The 24,011-nt window shown below is 44.0% G+C and overlaps 2 protein-coding genes across 5 annotated transcripts in view; both read left to right on the top strand.

Moving 5' to 3' along the window:
* The first annotated feature begins 269 nt into the window (after positions 1-269).
* LOC115202939 (zinc finger protein 507) lies at positions 270-11,905 on the top strand. Its single transcript, XM_029767128.1, has 7 exons — positions 270-392; positions 1,675-3,833; positions 4,265-4,382; positions 4,817-4,928; positions 6,814-6,918; positions 7,559-7,693; positions 7,857-11,905. The coding sequence occupies exons 2-7, from the start codon at positions 1,677-1,679 to the stop codon at positions 8,290-8,292; spliced, it is 3,063 nt and encodes a 1,020-aa protein (XP_029622988.1). The 5' UTR covers positions 270-392; positions 1,675-1,676; the 3' UTR covers positions 8,293-11,905.
* A 6,035-nt stretch (positions 11,906-17,940) lies between these two features.
* LOC115202940 (probable C-mannosyltransferase DPY19L3) overlaps positions 17,941-24,011 on the top strand; it is a 38,357-nt gene continuing 32,286 nt past the window's right edge. The window contains exons 1-2 of one of the 4 annotated variants that reach the window (XM_029767131.1): positions 17,941-18,032; positions 19,222-19,342. In XM_029767131.1, coding sequence (XP_029622991.1) covers positions 19,231-19,342 — 112 coding nt within the window. In that variant the 5' untranslated portion in view covers positions 17,941-18,032; positions 19,222-19,230. Of the gene's footprint in view, positions 18,198-19,221; positions 19,343-24,011 lie in introns of those variants that run through there. The other 3 variants (XM_029767133.1, XM_029767132.1, XM_029767134.1) reach the window with 3 other exon arrangements.

Raw genomic sequence — 24,011 nt, forward strand, 5'->3', positions numbered from 1 at the left:
ACATAGCACATTGAACATAAACTCCTCAGTGACAGAGCTGCACCTGCGCTTTACCTCCCTTTGATATGCGTTTACATGTGCTTAATTGCATTATACTAAGTCATATTACTTGTGAATTTACACATATTACACACTCAAACAATTCTGTCAGCAACTGTTCAATGGATTTGTTTTGGGGGGGGGGGGTCTCTGGTTCCACCCGATGGTTCTGTCTCAAAATACGGATTCCATGTTGGCCACCTGACCGGTTCGGTTTGAGTCACGTGATCCGTTCTCCATCCTCGCCATTTTGCAGTGGGAGAGACAGAGGCCACTTTTTACTGCTAAAGGATAAAGCACAGTTTTTTATTTTTATGGTTTGAGGCCGAAGATCATTCAGAATTGCCGGATCAGTAAGTACTTAGCTAACCGACACATAAAAGTCGCATGACCCGTTGCCATTTATTAAACGGGAAGCCAATTAAATAGCTAGATGTCTTTTACAGTGTGTGTGTGTGAGAGAGACTCGTGTGCTAGCTTAGCTTCAAGTGGTTGGCTTGTTGTCATGTACAGTGCATGTCCTGTCCCTTTTTCCAGATAAAGAATGTATACCTCTAGCGTTGGACTCCCATGTTATCGACACACACACCTACGCGATTATTGTGGCTATGTTACCCGGCATTTAGCCATCTATACGGTTTTCCAGATCATTATTTTGCTTTCGTCAACCATCCACGCCTCGGTGTATGAAATGTTATTTTTAGCCGGTTATGTCAGGGCAGTCCCCCTAGTCATGCACACATATCGATATCCCTGTTCAACTAGTTAGCTAGCTACTAAGCCAAACGGGTGGGTATAATTTGTGGGTATAATTTGTGGAACGTTCCGACAGGAATCTGTTCCAGAAACGTCGTGAAGTTGAACTAGTTGACGAATAGGCATCAACTCACCACATAGCTTATTCTTAATGTTTGTCCATGGGCAACCAGAGTGAGGACAGACATTTTTTGGAATAAACGTAGTGAGTGAAAAAAACGTATTTAAATAGCCCACTCCATACCCGGTGTCATATTCTGCCGCTATACAACTTTGTATGAGTTGTTTGTTGACAACCTTGTTATTTACGAAGTTTTAGAAAGTTCAGGGATATTTAGACGTAGGCTATAACTTAAAAGCAGAACCCAAAGAGAAGGGAACCTGATTGTGGTCAGAAAGGGGAAAGTGTGGTACCAATTGCAGACTTAATGTGCTTAACCACAGGAAATTCTTCCTCTAATGTGGCACTGGTAAATAATCATTCATCCTTATTAAAATATCATTGATCTGCTTGACTGAATTACCACAGTGTTTTCTATCAAAACATCATTATTGGATTAAGGAATAGTAAAACTAAATTAGGACTTTGATTGGGACTTTCAAAGTTCAGTACTGTACTCTGTGTGTACTCTGTGACCCCTGCTATGTTTTGAACTCTTGCCCCAGCTAGGTCATGAACCTAGTAACACAACTGGTTTCTTTCTCAGTGTTGGCCTAAATAGATTTTGTCAACATTTGTTTGTGTGTGTCTAAGATGGAAAGAGAGTAATACGATATTTGTAAGAGACATTAAGAGTTTACTAGCCGGGATCATATTCCTGTGCTATGCATGCCAAGCTGATTGTGGTAGTTTAACAGGCTTGTTTTTGCTTCCTCCAGGCATGGAGGACAGCAGTGGAGTTGCCATCCTGCTCCCCCTCTCTAGAGGCCAACAGGAGACTGTCTTCATCCCTGAAAGGGTGGGAACGCCCCCAGGTACCCTGATGGAGCCTAGGGATGATGACCAGAGGCAGCAGCAGGCCGCAGACTCCCTCATCGAGGTGATCGAGAAGCTCCGCAAGATCGTGGAGAAGCGCCCGCGTCGATGTACCCTGGCTGGGAAGAAGAGAGCCCTCATGTCCTGTGCCTCCATCAGAGTCCCAGAGATCAGGGAGGGCAGTGGTGGGTCCTCCCCCTGCAAGAGAGTCCGGGAGTTGGAGGAAGAGGTGAAAGAGGAGATCAAGCCAGACAACAGTGCCCCCGTTGGCAGCGGTAGGACCATCACCTGTTACCAGTGCAGCCTGTGTCGGTTCCTGTCCCCGACCTTGAGCCTACTGAAGGAGCACCTGCGGCAGCACGATGAGCAGCACAGTGACCTCATCCTCATGTGTTCTGAGTGTCACTTCACCTCCAGCCACCAGGAGGAGCTAGAGGCCCACGTCAGGCTCCACTTTGACGGCAGCAACTCTAACAAGAACCCTATATCCAGCCAGCAGGCCAGCGAGGGGAATGAGGACTTAGGGTTAGGGATGGGGGGTAGTGTGGAGGAGGCTGTGTTCAAAACCGCCATGGACTATGCTGAGGAGATCCCTGCTAAGAAGAAGTGGTACAGCTATGAGGAGTCTGGGATGTACCGCTGCCTGATCTGCAGCTATGTGTGTGGACAGCAGCGAATGCTAAAGACCCATGCATGGAAGCACGCAGGTCTGGTGGACTGCTCTTACCCGATCTTTGAGGACGAGGCAGTGGCACCATCCAGGCAAGAAGCGCCAGTACCTCCTGTAGTTCCTCCTGCAGAGGAAGCCATAGTGGTCCTCAACCCGGTCCCAGAGAACTCCCAGAACCTCAACAAGATGTCCACCTTCCAGATCGACCTCTGTGCCCCTGTGGCGGAGTGTGGGAATGAGGCCAGGACAGAACCAATCACAGAGGAGAGCCAAGTGGAGAGGCTATCTAAAGACTCTGTCACTGAGGAGCCAGTGTTGGAGGTACAGGTGACCACGGAGGTGGAAGTTGTGCAGGACTGTCATCATATTACAAGCACAACAGACAGCCTCCTGTCGTCAGCCCAGAAGATCATCAGCTGCAGTCCCAACAGTGCCGGCCATGTCAACGTCATAGTGGAGCGACTGCCATGCGCAGAGGAACCCGTGGCCACCCAGCCCCTCCCCCTTAGCCCCAGCCCAGAGGTGGGCAGAGACGAGAGCCTGCTGGCTGCAAAGGAGGCGGGCCATGTGGAGAACCAGCCAATGTTTGCTTACAAGGATGAGCAGCAGGAGGTGGTGATTGGCTGGAGCAACAGCGAGAGGCAGCAGACCACCACGGACCCTCCACGTGACGAGAACGCTCCCCCAGCCCGCAGGAGGACCCACTCTGAGTCTCTGAGGCTACACTCCCTGGCTGCTGAAGCCCTGGTGGCCATGCCTATGAGGACCGCGGAGCACATCAGGAGCATCGTGAGCCAATGCTCCCAGAGCCCTGACACGGGCCAGAGGCTCCTGGAGATGGCCACGGTTGCAGCAGTTGCAGCCGACAGAGCCCCTGCAGTGGTAGAGGAGCTGGCAGGCGTGGGCAGCATGGGGTCAGCACTGGTAGACCTGGAGCTGCAGGGGTCCAGAGAGGACGGGCTGGCCGAGGGCCCCGCCAAGGCTGGCATCAGCCTGTCCCTGCTGACGGTCATAGAGAGGCTGAAGGAGCGCTCGGACCAGAACGCCTCAGACGAGGACATCCTGAAGGAGCTCCAGGACAACGCCCAGAGCCAGCACGCTGGGGAGGTCAGCGACTGTGGAGGGGGGGACCCGGGTAACCCTGGTGGGGGTCTGGTGGACTACGTCCCTGGCAGCGAGAGGCCCTACCGCTGTCGCCTTTGTCGCTACAGCAGTGGGAACAAGGGCTACATCAAGCAGCACCTGCGAGTACACCGCCAGAGACAGCCCTACCAGTGTCCCATCTGTGAACACATCGCCCTGGACAGCAAAGATCTAGAGGGCCACATGATCAACCACTGCAAGACCAGGGTGTACCACTGCAAGCAGTGTACTGAGGCCTTCTATTACAAAGTGAGTAGAAGGACTGAAGAGAGCAGAATTAGGACAGACTGTGTGCCTCAATGTCCCTGGGCAGGAATGTATTATTGAAGTGGCTCCTCCTCTAGGAGAGAATATTGCTCTTGAGTTTTTGTTTCTCCATGACCCAAATTACAGTCATTTAAGATGAACTGATTGTTGAAGTGAGAGTTGAGATGGACGTTTGTCTCGTTGGTGCAGTAGAAGAAGTTGATTTCATTACTTTCACGAGACACCTCGTCCATTTCTGCAGACGTCATTAAGTCCGTCATAACATTCTGTGGGTTTTTTCGGACTCCGTAGATATCAGAGATCATTTTTCAGAGAGGGGAGGGTAGCCTGTGTGGGTTTTTTTTTCCAGCCCCAGAAGATATCGTAAAGTTTTTATTTTTTACTGTTGGTTTTATTACTGACCCTTTCCACAGAGTCAGCTGAGGAACCACATTAGAGACCAGCACGGTTTGGGCGACACCAACGCAACACTAACCCCTGTCACTGAAACCACGGCAACCATGGAGGAATCTGAAAAGATGACAAATGACGGTGAGGAATTTGTCAAATGTATTTTTCAATGGATAGAAGTGGCGGGCGCTCGACCAACGTGAGTCGAGGTGCAACCCCAAAAAATGTTTTATTCATTGAAAAGTTAAAAGGGCAACGCTCGCTCACCATAAAAAATGCATTTTATTTAGGCGACTATTAAAAGCTTGATGTTTCAGCCTTCATCAATGGCCTTCATCAGAACCGTCAAGCCTTTAATAAAAAATCTTGAATAAAATCATGTTTTTAATGGTGAGCGTTGCGCCAAGTGTGTTTTTCAACTTGACCAAACACGATCTGTCTTTTTACTCTAAATCAAAGACTGTTTCTCACTTGGTATCCTCTCCACTACCCGTTTTGATCGTTTAATCTTATTGGCACCTCATCCTTTGTCCACAATATTTAATGAGTGTACTTTTTTTCCCCCTTCTCTCCAGATTCCATCAGTTCGCAGAAGGTGTACAAATGTGACGTGTGTGATTACAGCAGCTCCACGTACGTTGGAGTTCGGAACCACCGAAGGATCCATAACTCTGACAAGCCTTACAGGTTGGTGCTGGGTGTCTACTGTCTGTGTGTTGTTATAATGTCAATAGGATTCATCGTGATTGCGATCTGGATTCCTTTGGACTTGACATTCAAGTAAATTTGCCAGTGGCACACCAGGCCAGTGCCAACTAAAAGCTACTGGCCTGAATTGGGGGGGAAGAATACTGGCCTGGGTCAAGATCTCACAGGATAGTGGATGATGCTTGCATAATTCCAATATCAGGTGATTTTTTTATCTTTCATTTGTGGCAAGCTAGCCTATAATAATCCACCCTCCATACACAAATAATACAATTCTAACTTCCAAACAATATCATGTTCACATTGCACAATAATTTTTTCCTTGAAAACAATCAATCTCAAAAAGGTTGTTATTGTTAGCCATTCTGAACAGTCAGCAGTCTACAGTTGTAAAATCAGTTTCATATTTTACTTGATACCGTTTTTGTTTTTCCGGGTTTCTGAATTTGTTCAGGTTTTCACTCTCAAGATCACACTTTTTGAAAATAGAAAAAACAAACAACAATTGGATGTTCCATTTTCAACAATGATTAAACCAGGTCTGGTAAATATTTTTGGGGAGGGTGTAGTTGCCCTTTTTTTCAATTGTGCATCTAGCAAGAGACCATTGTTTGCCTAGTGGTATTTCTGTACTGTACAATGTAGGCCTCCAGTGTAGCCTGCACGTGATGGCCCTCCCGATTTGATACTAATCATGATGATATCATTCTGCCAGGTAGGCCTACTTTGCAGTCACCATTTTAATTGGGAAGGTTTGTTTTCTTCTCCTCATTCAAACAGCCCATGATGACTGGATTCAACCAAGACTTCAAACCTTGTTAGCATACCCATTGCTGCCTAAGTTAGCAGTCGCAGGTAGATATAAGTAGAAACATCTTACCTACCTACCCTACCGGCGTCGTTCTTCTGTGAGGTGCTCCACGCGACAACCAGTTGAGAGCTGCGTGCTCTTGCTGTCCGACAGATGATACCGCTCTAACTAGATTAGGTTCATTTTAGTTTTCCAGTAATTCACCTCTTTCCATGTTACCGATGACGTAATCCTGTTGCTTCCTCAAATCCATTAACCAAGACACTGCTTCTCAGTGCAAGAGGCGTCACTGCACTACCTGGTTCGAATCCAGGCTGCGTCACATCCGGCTGTGATTGGGAGTCCCATATGGCGGCGCACAATTGGCCCAGCTTCGTCCGGGGTAGGCTGTCATTGTAAATAAGAATTTGTTCTTAACTGACTTGCCTAGTTAAATAAAATAAAAAAATAGAATCTAGATGTTATGATACAGATCTCCAGCAAGGGGCAGTGAGTGTTAGGTAAAGATCAACCTTGGCTGCAGTCTACAGCTGGAGTATTTCTCTCAACGCAGCACCCATGTAAGCGGATCGGCCGTGTTCTGTGTACACACATGCTCTCTCGAGGCGGCGTCTGATGTCTGAGTGGGGGGGATCTTATTCTCTAAGGCCACACGCATCTAGTTTGTTTTCATTTTTCCCCACTATAGACCCTCAATAGAGCCCTTTCATGCGGGGGAGTGCAGTCTTTCTACTCTTGTGCTTTAGTATCCTTGACTCACTTCAAACCACTCCACAGGGAAGCACACGCCTTTTAACTAAGACCATCTTATCCATTTGAGCCACACGGTGTATCGCATCTCTGAACATTGTGCTGCCAGCTACACTTTCAGCTTAGCCTCGAAACAAAATAGCCGTCAAGACAACACTATGGCCCTCCAGGCTTTTCCTGCTGTACCAGCCAAAACAGAATAGTAAACGGAGCATAAACAGCCAAGCACAACATGAACTGTCAAACAACTGGTCCTGTACAGAGATATTCCCTCTAACTCTGGCCCACTCTCTGGTACCGTAGGTGCTGCAGCTGTGACTTTGCCACGACCAACATGAACAGCCTGAAGAGCCACATGAGGAGACATCCCCAGGAGCACCAGGCTGTCCAGCTACTGGAGCAGTACAGGTGAGGACCGGTCAGGGTTCAGCTTCTGGAGCAGTACAGGTGAGGACCGGGTTAGGGTTCAGCTTCTGGAGCAGTACAGGTGAGGACCGGGTCAGGGTTCAGCTTCTGGAGCAGTACAGGTGAGGACCGGGTTAGGGTTCAGCTTCTGGAGCAGTACAGGTGAGGACCGGGTCAGGGTTCAGCTTCTGGAGCAGTACAGGTGAGGACCGGGTCAGGGGTTCAAGGTCAGAGAGGGGAGACCTGAGCAGGGGAGTGGGAGAGGTAGAGAAAGTAGGCCTATGTGCTTCGAAAGAGTCTGGGGATGGAGGAAAAAGCTGAAGTGTAAGAAGAACCCATCTCATCGACCATCAGAAAGGACTCCTAATGAACTCTCCTTTTAGTGTCGATATGGAGGATGTCTGGGTATATAGAGTTGGCTGGAGCATGACGTAGAGCAGTACAGATAAGCAGTATCAGAGCATGTGTGCCACTAGGTCTCTCCCTGAGGAGTCTTTAGTGCAGCTGATCCCTTTTGATATGATGGAGTTGAGGGGATTAGTGGACCCCAAGCAGCATATTAAATCAGCTGCTTCTGCTACAGACTTGATCCCTTTCTTTTCTCTCTTCCTCCCCCTCCCTCTTTCCCCCTTTTGTTTTTCAGGTGTTCACTGTGTGGCTATGTGTGCAGTCACCCGCCGTCCCTCAAGTCTCACATGTGGAAGCACGCTGGCGATCAGAACTACAACTACGAGCAGGTGAACAAGGCCATCAACGAGGCCATCTCCCAGAGCGTCCGGTGAGTAGGGGGTGATGGGGGTTGGAGTTTTAACGGTCTGCCTTTACCATCTGTAAAGCTTCTAGTCAGACTGAAGCCTGTGTTGGGGTCCCAGTGAACCGGGATGTGTAGGGTCACGTCTCTGTCTTGATGGTGAGCCTGCTCTCTCTCTCTCTGGCTGTAGTTCCCCCAGTGCCCCGCAGAAGGTTTCAGCAGTGATGGAGGCAGTGGCAGAACAGTCTGGTGTGGTGCAGGGTGGGAAGAAAAAGGAGAGGGTCTTTGTGGACCCAACCCCCCTAGCAGAGGTCCCTATGGACAGTGTGGTTGGCGGTGGCTCAGGGCCAACAACGGAGCTCATCCAGTGGTCCTCCAGAGAGCAGGCCCCGCAGAGCGACACCCCCCAGCACAGCCCCCAAGGGAAGGAGGGGGTCCAGTCCCGGGCCGGCATGGAGTATTGTGTGCTGCTGTTCTGCTGCTGTATCTGTGGCTTTGAGTCTACCAGCAAGGAGAGACTGATGGAGCACATGAAGGAACATGAGGGAGACATCATCAGCATCATCCTGAACAAGGAGCAGCAGCAGGGAGCAGCCCAACCAGCAGAGGGCAACACAGCACAGTGAGACAGCATTTACCCCCCCACCCCTCACCTTACCCCAACAGAGAACCAGGAACCTACCCCCTCACTCACACTGAGTCTGATTTAAACAGGGAAGTACTGTACCGTGTATCTTGTTTTCTGGTTCTTAATTTTATGTACTTAACAGAAGGTTACAAAAAGTGTATCAGTTGGAGCTCAGACATACAGGAAATTGGAGAACTCCAATTTCAAGGCGTTGCAGTAAAATGTCATACCTGAACAAGTTCAGACACATTTAATACCTCAGAAAACAGACATTTTCAAATGGAGCTCAGTCCATTCTGCTCAGCAAACATATTGACCACATGGCAGCTTTTGTATTAAAATACTGTAATATAATTTCATATATTTAATCCTTCACATTTATAGTTTATCTGTGGCACCTGCACTAGGCTATACAGAGATGCCATCTACTTGCATGTTGTGTTCATCATAGCTATATTCAAAATGGGTTAATGCAACCTGGTCTCAGAGCATTTCGTATTATTCTGTACATAAATCTGAGACATGCGATATTTTGCAAATTTGTAACGGCTAATGTTAGCCACCTAGCTAGAATTCGTAGCATTGCATACGTTTAGCAAATTCATAACATGTTGTACGTTTTGCAAATTCGTAACATATAAATTGTAGTTCTTAACATATCATTACGAAATGGATGATTGACTTCCACAAATGAATACATACCATACGAAATGTAACATATCATACTAATTTGAGTGTCCTGGATTTACGTTTCCGATGTTACGTCTAGTCTATGAGACCAGGCTGGTTAATAATATGTATCAATGTAGGCCTATGCATGTTGGTTTCCGTTATGTCGAAGCAAAGGAGAAGCCTTATTTTATTTAATTCACTGTTTGATTCTATTTTGACCTATTGGCCCTCTGGTACGTTTATGGTAATGGTGGGTCACTTGGGGGTGGTTTCGTAAATCTGTAGCATAGATAGGCTGGTAACAAGTTGTTGTTTTCACCAACATTCACCACGGCGTCAAGGCTTCTTGAGGCAGAAATAGGTTAGGGAGGAATTTCTACGGTATGATCAGTCAATTGTGGTGCATATTAGACCCAGGTGTTATGGTGGCGAGATGGTAAGTGGACAATCATTGAACTTTGATTGCAGCCAACACCCAACAGTGTTTAGCTTAGGCTACTTGTAGTTACTTTAGTGAACGTATTACTGTTCTGATTACGATAATCATTTCTAGATTCATGTTTTAGCTAAATAATTGCCAAGTTGATCACTTGATTATGTTAAGCAGTTTCCAAAGTTTCTCCATATAGGCCTAGCACTTGTAGATAATGGATGGCTGGAGTGATTGACATCCTAGCCCAGAGCAGTGTGCTAGTAAACTTAACCTATTAATGAACCTGCTATTCCTATCTCTGTGTGCTGTATTGACCAATAGCGGAGGGTGACATATGACCAGCTTTTCAAGTGATAGGCCTATAGGCTACTGTAGACTGACGAATAGGTGTTTTCCTGTTTGACTACCTCTGCTAAAGTATTTCCAAACTTCACTCACCGTTCCATTTAGTTTCGCACTAAACATGCTTGGTATGCAGAGTGGTGACCTGGAAATAATTTCCATGCCCTTACTGTTTTTATGTAGACAGATAGGTGTAGGAAATGATTATCAAATTAAATATCCATAATTCATGGGATTTCTGGATTGCATTTGTGTAGCTCAACGTATCAAATAAATGAAATGATTATCTTCGGCACGCTGAAATTCTCATTATAATGGCAGATTATTCTCACGTTAATTTACAATTCAAAGTACTAATGTCAGCAAGACCGTGACAGTCTACATTTTAAACCACACTTCATTCCCCCGCCCCAATTGACACAGTTTGCATTTTAATGAGTGGTTCAGTGAATTAAAGCAAGAGACAACCAGGGAGAACCTCATGCTGATCATTCTGCTACGTATAATCTATCAGGGTTTATGACAGCGGCTTCGTGGGATTCTATTAGTGGACGTACTGTAGTGCAGCGTCTTACTGTATCTTTCTGAGAGCCTAATAATCTACTTACCTTGGCAGACCACACAGTGAGGAAGGGAACTGATTATGGGCCTAAGTGAATTCATTGGTGGTTTTGGGTCAGATGTGCAAATAGTTTTGGATAGATCTGACATCGTATTTCTTGTGGGAAAGCTTCAGGTTATTTTAATGTTCATTTTTACCCGTGCAGAGTTGGCTAAATTTCATTTGTGAAGCCATTTTTTTTATTTTCTTTCAGGAGAGCTTTTGTTTGTTTGTTTGTTTGTTCAATATTTACATTGTCACATGTAGGAACTTGATGCCTTAGATCCAGGACTAAATCTGTTCGTTTTATGAGCGTTGAGTGTGAAAAACACATCAGCGTTGCAGTTAACACTGAAATTGGTGCGCCTGGCACCTACTACCAGACGCCGTTCTTAGGCACTTAAATATTTTGTCTTGCCCAATCACCCTCTGAATGGCACACGTACACAATCCATGACTAAATTGTGCTAATACATTTGTTCGGTAGTTTATGTCCAGTCTGCTGGCGAAATTGCATACTCAATTAGATATACTACTCTGCTTATTCATCTCTTATACTACTTGTTATTCGTCTATTTGATTTGGAAATGTTCGATTTCAGACGGTGATGCATCCATGTGAGTCTACCACTCTGGCTTTCATTTCAGAAATTAGGCGATGAACTGACGTGAGAACCTGGATGGGAGGGAAAAGTGACATCTGATGTGGATGATTTTGACATGTTTGTTTGACTTAACCAACCCTTATCCCCAGGACCCTACTCATTCAACTACAGGGTGCCATGTGTGATGGGTAACCCTCAATAGATTGTGCATTTTCAAAGACATTTTAATGTGCTATTTTTGCTCATTCTGTCAACGTTTGTGCCTTTTTTTGATTTAAGTCTCTGAGTCTCTCTTGTAGTCATTCGCTAGCTATTTGTTATAGGCTATGTCTGCCCGTGGGTGGTGTTGTGCCCATTCCCATCTGTTCAGAATGATATTCCAAGGAGGTCATGGGTGTTATTCAGTCAAAGCTGAATAGCCTCTGTAACGCCACGCCTTGCTCTGATTGGAGCAACGTTATTTCCACATTTCAATAAAATGACATTGAACCAACGTGGAATAGATGTTGAATTGACGTCAGTGCCCAGTGGAATGGGTCTGTACATAATTAGTTGAAATACTGTAGTATTGCAAACTGACATTTTTTTTATAATCTATTTTTTAAATATATTGTAAAGAAAAAAACACTAAGTCCATGTTTTTTTGATGTTGAAATAAATACATTTGCTAAAATGTTGGAAAAAGGGTGGGCTTTTTAATTGGCTATAATGTATTTGCGGGGAGTGTTTTTATTTTTTTTACACTGAGCTGCATGCATTTCAAACCAAAGGAGAGAAGGTGATATCTCTCACTTTTACACTGTTAACGCTGTTCAGTGCTTAACTTGTTTCAAGTTCACTGTGTATTTGCGCCGTAGGCCCCAGAACGATGCTTGCTATCTATTTATTTTGTGCATCATAGATCGTATTATGTCAGAACTTTGCCAATGTATTTTTGTAATAAATACTTTGAGGATGAACTGTGGTTGTTTTTCTATTGAACAAGTGTATAGGTCATTCCATATGAATTTTGTTAATCACTTTCTGACTGCACCCCTTTTGATTTGAACGAAACCTTCCATACATGTTCGCCCATCGTAGAAGTGGTCAGAAAGTGTTGGACCTGAATACCAAAACATTCAGGAGTTAAAGGTCCTAAGAGTTGAACATTTTGCATAGCCCCACCCTACCATGAGACAGTCATGTGTTCATTACTGAAAAATATAAACGGTTGAGTTTGATATCATTTGAAAGTTTACAAACAAGGTTGTCAAACAATTGTATTTTTTGAAAACGTTTTTAGTAAAATTGTCATATTTTAACCTTTATGCATTTTTAGTTAATTGTTAATAAACTTCAAAAAATGTGTGTTCATATGCACAGTGTACAAAATATTAGGAACACCATAATATTAAGTTGCACCACTTTTTGTCCTCAGAACACCCTCAATTTGTCAGGGCATGGACTCTACGAAGTGTCAATAGAGTTCCACAGGGATGCTGGCACATGTTGACTCCCAATGCTTCCCACAGTTGTCAAGTTGGCTGGATGTCCCTTGGAAACCTTAGCCTTATGAGCTCAGTTCAACTGTCCTACCCCATCAGAACCCAAAATATAAGCTTGTTAAACTCCATCCTTTTTTAAACAATGTAATTGAAAACAAACACGGTTGAAACGATACTTTTGACACAATGGAATTTCAGTCTCTGCAAATCAAATTTTATTTGTCACAAACAAATGGTTAGCAGATGTTAATGCGAGTGTAGTGAAATGCTTGTGCTTCTAGTTCCGACAATGCAGTAATATCCAACGAGTAATCTAACAATTTCACAACAATTACCTTATACACACAAGTGTAAAGGAATGAATAAGAATATGTACATAAAAAAATATATGAATGAGTGGTGGTATAGAACGGCATAGGGAAGATGCAGTAGATGGTATAGAGTACAGTATATACATATGAGATGAGTAATGTAGGATATGTAAACATATAAAAGTGGCATTGTTGAAAGTGGCTAGTGATACATTTATTACATACATTTTTCCATTATTAAAGTGGCTGGAGTTGAGTCAGTATGTTGGCAGCAGCAACTCAATGTTAGTGATGGCTGTTTAACAGTCTGATGGCCTTGAGATAGAAGCTGTTTTTCAGTCTCTCGGTCCCTGCTTTGATGCACCTGTACTGACCTCGCCTTCTGGATGGTAGCGGGGTGAACAGGCAGTGGCTCGGGTGGTTGTTGTCCTTGATGATCTTTTTGGCCTTCCTGTGACATCAGGTGGTGTAGGTGTCCTGGAGGGCAGGTAGTTTGCCCCCGGCAATGTGTTGTGCAGACCTCACTACCCTCTGGAGAGCCTTACGGTTATGGGCGGAGCAGTTGCCGTACCAGGCGGTGATACAGCCCGACAGGATGCTCTCGATTGTGCATCTGTAAAAGTTTGTGAGTGTTTTAGGTGACAAGCCACATTTCTTCAGCCTCTTGAGGTTGAAGAGGCGCTGCTGCGCCTTCTTCACCACGCTGTCTGTGTGGTTGGACAATTTCAGTTTGTCCGTGATGTGTACTGCGAGGAACTTAAAACTTTACACCTTCTCCACTGTTGTCCCGTCAATGTGGATAGGGGAGTGCTCCCTCTGCTGTTTCCTGAAGTCCACGATCATCTCCTTTGTTTTGTTGACGTTGAGTGTGAGGTTATTTTCCTGACACCACACTCCGAGGGCCCTCACCTCCTCCCTGTAGGCCGTCTCGTCGTTGTTGGTAGTCAAGCCTACCACTGTAGTGTCGTCTGCAAACATGATGATTGAGTTGGAGGCGTGCATGGCCACGCAGTCGTGGGTGAACAGGGAGTACAGGAGAGGGCTGAGAACGCACCCTTGTGGTGACCCAGTGTTGAGGATCAGTGGGGTGGAGATGTTGTTACCAACCCTCACCACCTGGGGGCGGCCCGTCAGGAAGTCCAGGACCCAGTTGGACAGGGTGGGGTCGAGACCCAGGGTCTCGAGCTTGATGACGAGTTTGGAGGGTACTATGGTGTTAAATGCTGAGCTGTAGTCGATGAACAGCATTCTCACATAGGTATTCCTCTTGTCCAGATGGGTTAGGGCAGTGTGATTGCGATTGCGTCGTCTGTGGACCAATGGGGGCGGTAAGCAAATTGGAGTGGGTCGAGGGTGTCAGGTAGGGTGGAGGTGATATGGTCCTTGACTAGTCTCTCAAAGCACTTCATGATGACGGAAGTGAGTGCTACGGGCCGATAGTCATTTAGCTCAGTTACCTTAGCTTTCTTGGGAATAGGAACAATGGTGGCCCTCTTGAAGCATGTGGGGACAGTAGACTGGGATAAGGATTGATTGAATATGTCCGTAAACACACCAGCCAGCTGGTCTGCGCATGCTCTGAAGACGCGGCTGGAGATGCCGTCTGGGCCTGCAGCCTTGCGAGGGTTGACACGTTTAAATGTTTTGCTCACGTCGGCTGCAGTGAAGGAGAGCCCACAGGTTTTGGTAGCGGGCCGTGTCAGTGGCACTGTATTGTCCTCAAAGCGAGCAAATAAGTTTTTTAGTCTGTCTGGGAGCAGACATCCTGATCTGCCTCCATAGCTCTGAATTTGAGAGTGGCTCCATTTCTCTAGCCCCATTCCACAGCTTTTTACCAAAACAGGGGCAGGGTGTCGCATTGTTATTGTTTCTACTGCAGATTGTCTTTTTAAATTCTACCACAGAGGCAACATGTTAGATTAGGACATCCATCAACATGGGTGGTCCCCATCTCATAGCAGTAACACTAGTTTTGCACTACAGAGGGAAGAAGCAAGCTGACTGTATTGCAAGGTGCTAAAAGTGTTATTGTCAGGTTCACATTTAGGCTAATTCAGTCCTAGGCTCACAGACAGTGTGGGGGTATCCAGACAATATTAAAATGTAGATGAGCATAGCAAATTGATCTGGAATTGAACTCAATATGGTAAGGGAAGTTTTCTTTTCATATGGTTGTGCTTCTCCCCTCTAAAGTGCTGTAACCCCGGGCTGCTAGTGTAGTGATAAGCAGAGGATGGATTCTCCTCATTGGGAATCAGAATGTCTGCTTCTATAATCCCTTCATTTTACATGAAACCCTGACCGCCTCTCAGAGCAGCTAAGAAAAAATAATTTCACCAACTCACTCGTTTACAAGATCAAGCTTTTACCTAAACCTTTAATGGGCCCCGTGAAAGTGGAGATCAAGACAAAATTGAAAAAAATTAAGAAAAGAAGGACTCTGGACTCACACTCAATTCAAGTGACTTTTAGGCCTTTACAGTTTAGATCCCAAGCTCTAAAACCCCTCTTTTGTGTTCAAGTAAGTAAAAAGAATAAATCACAGAGAATGTTCTATCCCATGGCTTAAGAATTCCAATAGGGTCTTCTGGGAAAGATGAAGGTTTAACTTTTATAGGCCAAGGCCTTTCACTCGCAGTCTTACTTCTTGAACTTCCCAGAGATGGCATGAGTGAGTTGGGGAATTGAGAGAAGAGGGAGCAAGGGAGAGAGTGTGCAACCTACTTTTCCTTTGTGCTTATCAAGAACGAAACCAAGACAAACAAGCACCTTCCATGAAAAAAAGGATAGCCATTAAACATTTACGCCTTTCTTCCCACATAATCCTGTGCTCCTACAAGCGGCAAGCCAATTTATTTTCTTAAATCTCTTTGATAATCTTCAGCCCTTTCATGTCAGCAGCTGCACTTTCTATTTTTCCCATCTGGATGCCCAGAGAGTTCTCTCTTGTCCTCTACAATGTCTGATATCTCAAAGAAATTCTATGGGGTCTCCATACAATGTAATGATTCAATTTGGACTTGTTTACTCTCCGTCTTGGAGTGACATAACTTGATCTTTAATAATGTATATGGCACAATAAAATATGGAGTGGTCATTATTTCAGATCGATGTAGTGAATATTGGGTAATGTAAGTATGAGATGTATTCTAATGGGGACTTTCAGGCTATGCGCTGTCCTGGGGTTTATGGGTAATTCATTTCCACCAATGGGGATGTATTCATTATAAGTATGATAAAGCTGACATGCAATTGAATGAGCTATTTTCATAAGGAACTGGTACAGTATTTAATAATAACTACCCAACAATATACAATACAAAAAATATATCAATATCAAGCCGAAAAACTTGCCCTTTGCAACCAACAAATCAATGTATAAAAAGAATTGTGACAAAGTGTGTGTGTGTGTGTGTAGGTGTGTACGTGCGTGCTTGTGTTCTCTGCATAATTCTGACATTAAAGCACCTACAATAAAAACACATGCTCTCCCTGTAAAAATAAATAATTCAATAATATGATATTAGGGATTCATTGCACTATTCGTAAATAATTAGTATCAGCATATACCTCACAAATATAAACATACATGTATTTGCTGCTATTATCATCACCTGTTATCTGTACAATATTAACACATACAATACAAGTCAAAACTTTGGACACACCTACTCATTCTAGGGTTTTTCTTTATTTTGACTCTTTTCTACATTGTAGAATAATAGTGAAGATGTCAACAATATGAAATAACACATGGAATCATGTAGATACCAAAAAAGTGTTAAACAAATCAAAATATATTTGATATTTGAGATTCTTCAAAGTAGCCACCCTTTGCCTTGGTGACAGCTTTGCACACTTTATGCATTCACTCAACCAGTTTGATGAGGTAGTCACCTGGAATGCATTTCAATTAACAGGTGTGCCGCCTTGTTAAAAGTTAATTTGTGGAATTTCTTTCCCTCTTAATGCGTTTGAGCCAATCAGTTGTGTTGTGACAAGGTAGGGGTGGTATACAGAAGATAGCCCTATTTGGTAAAAGACCAAGTCCATTTTATGGCAAGAACAGCTCAAATAAGCAAAGAGAAACGACAGTCCATCATTACTTTAAGACATGAAGGTCAGTCAATACGGAACATTTCAAGAACTTTGAAAGTTTTTTCAAGTGTAGTTGTAAAAACCATGTGCTATGATGAAACTGGCTCTCATGAGGAATCAAGCCTTCATGGTCGAATTGCTGCAAAGAAACCACTACTAGAGGACACCAATAATAAGAAGAGACTTGCTTGGACCAAGAAACATGAGCAACGGACATTAGACCAGTGGAAATCTGTCCTTTGGTGTGATGAGTCCAAATGTGAGATTTTTGGTTCCAACCGCCGTGCCTTTGTGAGATGCAGAGTAGGTGAATGGATGATCTCCGCATGTGTGGTTCCCACCGTGAAGCATGGAGGAGGAGGTGTGATGGTGTGGGGGTGCTTTGCTGGTGACACTGTCAGTGATTTAGAATTCAAGGCACACTTAACCAAAATGGCTACTATAGCATTCTGCAGCGATACGCTATCCCATCTGGTTTACACTTAATGTGACTATCATTTGTTTTTCAACAAGACAATGACCCAACACCTCCAGGCTTTGTAAGGGCTATTTGACCAAGAAGGAGAGTGGAGTGCTGCATCAGATGACCTGGCCTCCACAATCAACCGACCTCAACCAAGTTGAGATGGTTTGGGATGAGTTGGACCGCCGAGTGAAGGAAAAGCAGCCAACAAGTGCTCAGCATATGTGGGAACTCCTTCAAGACTGTTGAAAAAGCATTCCAGTGTAAGCTGGTTGAGAGAATACCAAGCGTGTGCAAAGCTGTCATCAAGGCAGAGGGTTGCTACTTTGAAGAATTTCAAATATAAAATATATTTTGATTGTTTAGTGGTGGTGGTACTTAGGCTACATTCTGGATGTAAGATGTATACAAACTGTTTACAATTGTGTGAGTTGCTGGCTTTTTTTAATTGATGTTGACATTCAGGTTAATAATGTGTGTTCTGTGTATCGATTTTGTAGGACCAGAATTATACATATTCATTTATTTATTCATTTATACATAAAAAAGTTGCAGTTTTTCGTCTCTGCATATTAACCAAATATTTTTCCCCCTTTGTTTCAAGTTTCTCTCGTTGCTTCAAGCCTGTATTCGACTAAACTAGAGACTCTACGCATGTATCGAGTGTCCGTGGGAGGGAGAGAGTAGACACCTTTGGACATCCGATAAGGGATTGCAAGCACAGTCGACGGTGAGGCTTAAATGTATGAACAAGTGTAATCAAATCATTTTTGTTGCTATCAAAAGCGAAATTCAGTATCGAGCGAGCATGAAACCGATGCTGATGCTGTCCATTCGAAGAGACCGAGATTAGCGAGTGATGGGATCTGAAATTTCATGACATTCTAGCAGCGGTGTGAGTAGGAAATGCCGCTGCAACCCAGGCCTGTGTGAATGAATGAAAACAGCGAATGAATGAAAAGCACGAGACAATTGTGTAGTTTGTTTTGCGGTTTTTCATGGGTTACCACAGTTTTTTTTTTGTGTTTATGTGTTTTTCTTTTTGCAAAATTGTAACGGTAGCATAGGATGATGGAGACGCGACACACTTTCGATAGATGACATTTGATGACATCGGGGGACACGTTGATTTGCAGTCCGACCCATGGGGTAACGGTGTAAACATTGCTGTTTGCTGTTCAAATTAAGGCAATAGCATCTATACAATGACACATGATAAATATGAGAGATGCTTTGCATTATACTCCAGGTGTCCATAATGATTACAATGTCATAGCCTATGTAGGATGGGATATCATTGGACAATAGCCTACTGAAGGAGGCAAGGAGCCACATCGCAGAATCACACTTTTTGATGTTGTTTTAACTGGTCTTTTTTTTTATTGTGTGTGAATGGATGGTTCCTTAGCATGTTAGGCATTTAAATGTACGTTCTAATCTCTCTCTCTCTCTCTGTGTGTGGTGTAAATGTACGTTCACTTACTGTGTACCTATGTGTGTCCTCTTGTGTGCCTTTCTTTGTTTGCTGAAATCCATACTTTAAAAAAAATGTTAATCAAATACAACTACAGCCTGTTTCCTTGTTGAGATTCAATTTGCAGATGTGCATCCGTGCCGAGTTGCCATCTTAGAGCAACAGCAATGAGGAAACAGTCTGATTGTGTTTGATTAACGTTTTATTAAAAAGTATGGATTTCAGCAAAGGCATTCAACAACAGGATAAACATAGGTACACGGTAAGGGTTTAAGAATTAAACATGTTTACGTATCAGCGCATAGTTAATCGAAGGAGTCAGAGATTCATAAAAAAAAAAAAATGTAGTCTGCTCTCAACTCCGTGGAGGAGTTCAGGTACTTGGCTGTGTGTGTACGTCCCTATCTTGTGTGGAAGACTAATAGCTGCCCCTCCTTTTTTTCAGTGAGCCACCATGACTGCCCTTAGGCAGAGGAAGGGCAGCAAAGGAAGTAAGGAGCCTGGTCCAGAAGTCCTGAACCAGAGGTTCAACCCTTCAGCAGAGCCTTTAGAGAGGTCTTCAGATGGTTAGTGTCATCCTCAGTGTTTACATTTTGCTGATGGAGCCATCCAACCGGTACCTTTTGCGTCTCCCATCCATTTGAATGTTGTCAAGGAGGGTGGTCACATGTGTTTTGCGAAGCAGAGGTTCACTGGTTTGAGACCAGTATGGGGCAGTCGGACAGTGGAGGAAGCTAAGCTGTTAGCAGCACAATAATCCCAGTTACATATACACATAATATAGAAATGAGGACTTGACACAATTGCTTTTGTTTCTTATAACCCATACATAACTTTATTGCTGAAATACTATCTTGCCATTTGTTCTCATCGTTTCTCTATGTTGAATGCATGCTTCATAGTTTACATTGTAACAGTCACTGGTATAATTTAACTCCATCTAACTTTAATTTAACCGTGATGATCAACAAACAGTAAAAGGTCTAATATAATGTCTTGTTTTCCGCCGTGTCGCTGTAGTTACGGGCACCATGTCTGCACAGCATGGATGCCGGCTGTGTTCTGGTAAAGGAGGTCAAAGCGGAATTCCGAAACTGAAGTATGGTTCCAGAGAGTCGTTGGGAAATGCCACCCCTCTAGTCACTGCGGGGGAACTCTTTTCCCTTGACGTGTTAAAATAGCAATAGCAAAGTACCTTTCATTCATTGATTTTGTGTACTGCTGAAATAACTTTATGTATTTAAAATCTGATCAGTACGTTTTAAACTTTATATCATGACGATGTGTATTTAAAATGAATGTTTTGCGAACCTCCCTTCAGGTAGAGAATGGCACTGGCTACTCCCCATATATTCTCTCTGTCCCTTCTTGTCACTTAAGTTATGTACATCCTGTTCCTGCACCTTAGATCAGTTTTTTTGAGTTGAGACTTTAGGACAGTTGAGACTTTGAGACTTAATTTATCCAGTTTGTCTATTTTAAAGCACTTTGGTTTATTTTCTCTAGTCATCATTTGAAATGGTTGAAATCATTGAAAAATAAAACCCTTACATTGTTTGCACCCTCTCAGTGTCTCTCGTTGCCTCCTAGGTCATCCCTAACATGGTGGCAGTGGTGGGACGACCAGTAGAAGGCACTGAGTAGAGGTAGTTTAGCTTAGACACATTTTTTTCTCTTTTTGTTTTTGACAAAACAAGAGAACTTAACCATGGGACCGAAAGGGACAAAGACAAACCAGGACCGGCACCACCTCTCCATGTGGAAGGTGTGGCCAAAGACGGGGGTGAGTGAGGAGAGCCCATACCAGACAATCCAGGTGGGACCTCATTGGAGGAGTTGACCCTCCTGTTCAGATGTGCGACATCAGGCTCGACCGGAAGGCCGATCGACAGGCGCAAAGGTGGAAAGCATTGCAGCACCAATTCGGGCTTCTGCAGCTGGAGGAATTGAGCAGGATGACCCCTGTCCCTGACCAGGCACTAGGTGGCTCTTCTGAGGTCGACGGCAGGGATACTGGCCTAGGAGCTGCAAGCTCCCTCCCTGGTGGCCCTCTGGGCCCTGATGACCTTAACCCCGATCAGACTGACCAGTATCTTTCCCCATCTGACCCTAATTCAAGTCCACATACAGGTCCAAGAGTCCAGGTTAAAGCAGTTAAATGACAATTATCGAACCACTTTCGAGAGATTTACAATACTATGTCAGTGGCCAAAAGCAGACAGGGCAATCAGATTGATCACATTGCTTATTGGTAAGGCTAGGAGTGCTTATGTTCACATGGACATTACTGAGTCACTAGTCTATGCTAAAGTTAAAGAAGGCTGTCCTAGCATAGTACAGTATCAACCCAGAGACCTACGGACAGCGTTTTCGCTCCCTGGAGGTAGAGCCAGAGGAGACGTCCAAGGAGCTCTATGTCCTTTTGAAGGACTTTTATGGGAAGCGGGTGCCGCCCGCTAACAAGACTGACGCAAGTAGGAAAGACTATTATCCTTGAACAGCACCTCCGCATGCTGGTGCCGGAGCTGTCTGTGTGGACCAGGGAGCATGACACGGCAACCACTGCTGAATCTGCAGCCCATGCTGACACCTTTGTGGTTGCCTTTGTGGTTGTGGTTGCCGAGACCAACCCTGGAGTTATGCCAAGTGGCAAGCAGCCAAAGAACTCAGGGGTCAACAAACACCGTACTTCCAGAACCTAAAGACTACTCCAGCCATAGGCAAGCCTATCACTCCCGGGGATAGTCATTTTAGTCAAGGCCCTATCTCTAGGCCCCCAGGCAGAGCTCCCATTTGTTACCAGTGTGATCAGGAAGGTCATACTAAGCTCTTGTGCCCCTGGAACAATGCCAAAGTAGCCCATGTGTGTTGTGCCAAGGCCAAAGGTCATTGAGCAGGGTGAGAATCCAGGCTGTCAGGGCACTGGTAGACACCGACAGAATGCAGACTGGTGCAGAATAAGTTGGTTTCCTACCCACATGTGGGACCAAGACCCTAAAGTTGCTATCCGGTATTTCCATGGTGATGAGAAACATTACCCCACAGCAGAGGTCTTCTTGAAATTGCAGGGGCAGTCTTATCTTCTCTTATCTTTCTTTTCAATAAAATATATATTGATGTTAGTTTGGATTAGGTTCTGCCTGTTTGGAAATGTTAAATTGTCAGTACATTGTCCATTCCTTGATTTCGCATGAATGACCTTTTACCCCATGACACAACACATCTGTTTGGTGAGCAGACTTACTGTAGTGTTTTCCCCTGGAACTTATTTTTTTAATGGGGCAGTCATCAGTTGCTACATCCATTTTGGGATTTATAAATTATTAATGATATGTGCCCATTTGATTCTTAAAAAATACAACTTATGAATGCCTCATGAGTTTAGTTCAACAGCCGTACCCCGTCAGAACCCAATATATACCATTTTTTTTAATGTGATACAGTGACTATGAACAAACACTATATAACCTCAAACATGGTTAAAACTTTAATGGATGGTCAGTCCTTGCATCCATAACTTTGAGAGTGGTTACATTTCTCCAGCTCCATCCATCGGCTTTCTACTGAAACGGGCGGAGAGGTCACTTTGTTATTGTTTCTACAGCTTATTTCTGTTTTCAATGGCATCTGAAAGCAAACGTAGTTTATTCAATATTAGATGATTATGCTAAACCAGAGCTATACAGTTGAAGTCGGAAGTTTACATACACTTAGTTTGGAGTCATTAAAACTAGTTTTTCAACCACTCCACAAATTTCTTGTTAACAAACTATAATGTTGGCAAGTTGGTTAGGACATCTACTTTGTGCATGACACAAGTAATATTTCCAACAACTGTTTACAGACAGATTATTTCACTTATAATTCACTGTATCACAATTCCAGTGGGTCAGGAGTTTACATACACTAAGTTGACTGTGCCTATAAACAACTTGGAAAATTCCAGAAAATGATGTCATGGCTTTAGAAGCTTCTGATAGGCTAATTGACATCATTTGAGTCAATCGGAGGTGTACCTGTGGATGTATTTTAGTGCCTCTTTGCTTGACATCATAGTGCCTCTTTGCTTGACATCATAGGAAAATAAAAATAAATCAGCCAAGACCTCAGAAAAAAAGAGCAATTTCCAAACACCTGAAGGTACTACCTTAATTTGTATAAACAATAGTACGCAAGTATAAACACCATGGGACCACGCAGCCGTCATACCACTCAGGAAGGAGACGTGTTCTGTCTCCTAGAGATGAACGTACTTTGCTGCAACAAGTGCAAATCAATCCCAGAACAACAGCAAAGGACCTTGTGAAGATGCTGGAGGAAACAGGTACAAAAGTATCTATATCCACAGTAAAACGAGTCCTATATCAACATAACCTGAAAGGCCGCTCAGCAAGGAAGAAGCCATTGCTCCAAAACTGCCATAAAAAAGCCAGACTACGGTTTGCAACTGCAACTGGTCTGGTGAAACAAAAATAGAACTGACCATCGTTATGTTTGGAGGAAAAAGGGGGAGGCTTGCAAGCCGAAGAACACCATCCCAACCATGAAGCACGGGGGTGGCAGCATTATGTTGTGGGAGTGCGTTGCTGTAGGAGGGACTGGTGCACTTCACAAAATAGATGGCATCATGAGGCAGGAAAATTATGTGGATATATTGAAGAAACATCTCAAGACATCAGTCAGGAAGTTAAAGCTTGGTCGCAAATGGGTCTTCCAAATGGACAATGACCCCAAGCATACTTCCAAAGTTGTGGCAAAATGGATTAAGGACAACAAAGTCAAGGTATTGGAGTGGCCATCACAAAGCCCTGACCTCAATTCTATAGAAAATTTGTGGGCAGAACTGAAAAAGTGTGTGCGAGCAAGGAGGCCTACAAACCTGACTCAGTTCCACCTGCTCTGTCAGGAGGAATGGGCCAAACTTATTGTGGGAAGCTTGTGGAAGGCTACCCAAAACGTTTGACCCAATTTAAACAATTTAAAGGCAATGCTACCAAATACTAATTGAGTGTATTTAAACTTCTGACCCACTGGGAATGTGATGAAATAAATAATTCTCTCTACTAATATTCTGACATTTCACATTCTAATAATAAAGTGGTGATCCTAACTGACCTAAGACAGGGAATTTTTACTAGGATTAAATGTCAGGAATTGTTAAACTGAGTATAAATGTATTTAGCTAAGGCGTATGTAAACTTCCGACTTCAACTGTATACAGTAGGGATGCACGAT

The sequence above is a fragment of the Salmo trutta genome, chromosome 12 (assembly GCF_901001165.1).
Source record: "Salmo trutta chromosome 12, fSalTru1.1, whole genome shotgun sequence".
NCBI classification, from domain to species: domain Eukaryota; kingdom Metazoa; phylum Chordata; class Actinopteri; order Salmoniformes; family Salmonidae; genus Salmo; species Salmo trutta.

What these genes read in the sequence shown, in the direction of transcription:
- LOC115202939 (XM_029767128.1), top strand. Translation starts at nt 1,677, where the DNA reads ATGGAGGACAGCAGTGGAGTTGCCATCCTGCTCCCCCTCTCTAGAGGC. An exon ending in CTGAGGCCTTCTATTACAAA is followed by an intron (nt 3,834 to 4,264) that starts GTGAGTAGAAGG and finishes CCCTTTCCACAG; the next exon opens with AGTCAGCTGAGGAACCACAT. An exon ending in CAGCTACTGGAGCAGTACAG is followed by an intron (nt 6,919 to 7,558) that starts GTGAGGACCGGT and finishes TTTGTTTTTCAG; the next exon opens with GTGTTCACTGTGTGGCTATG.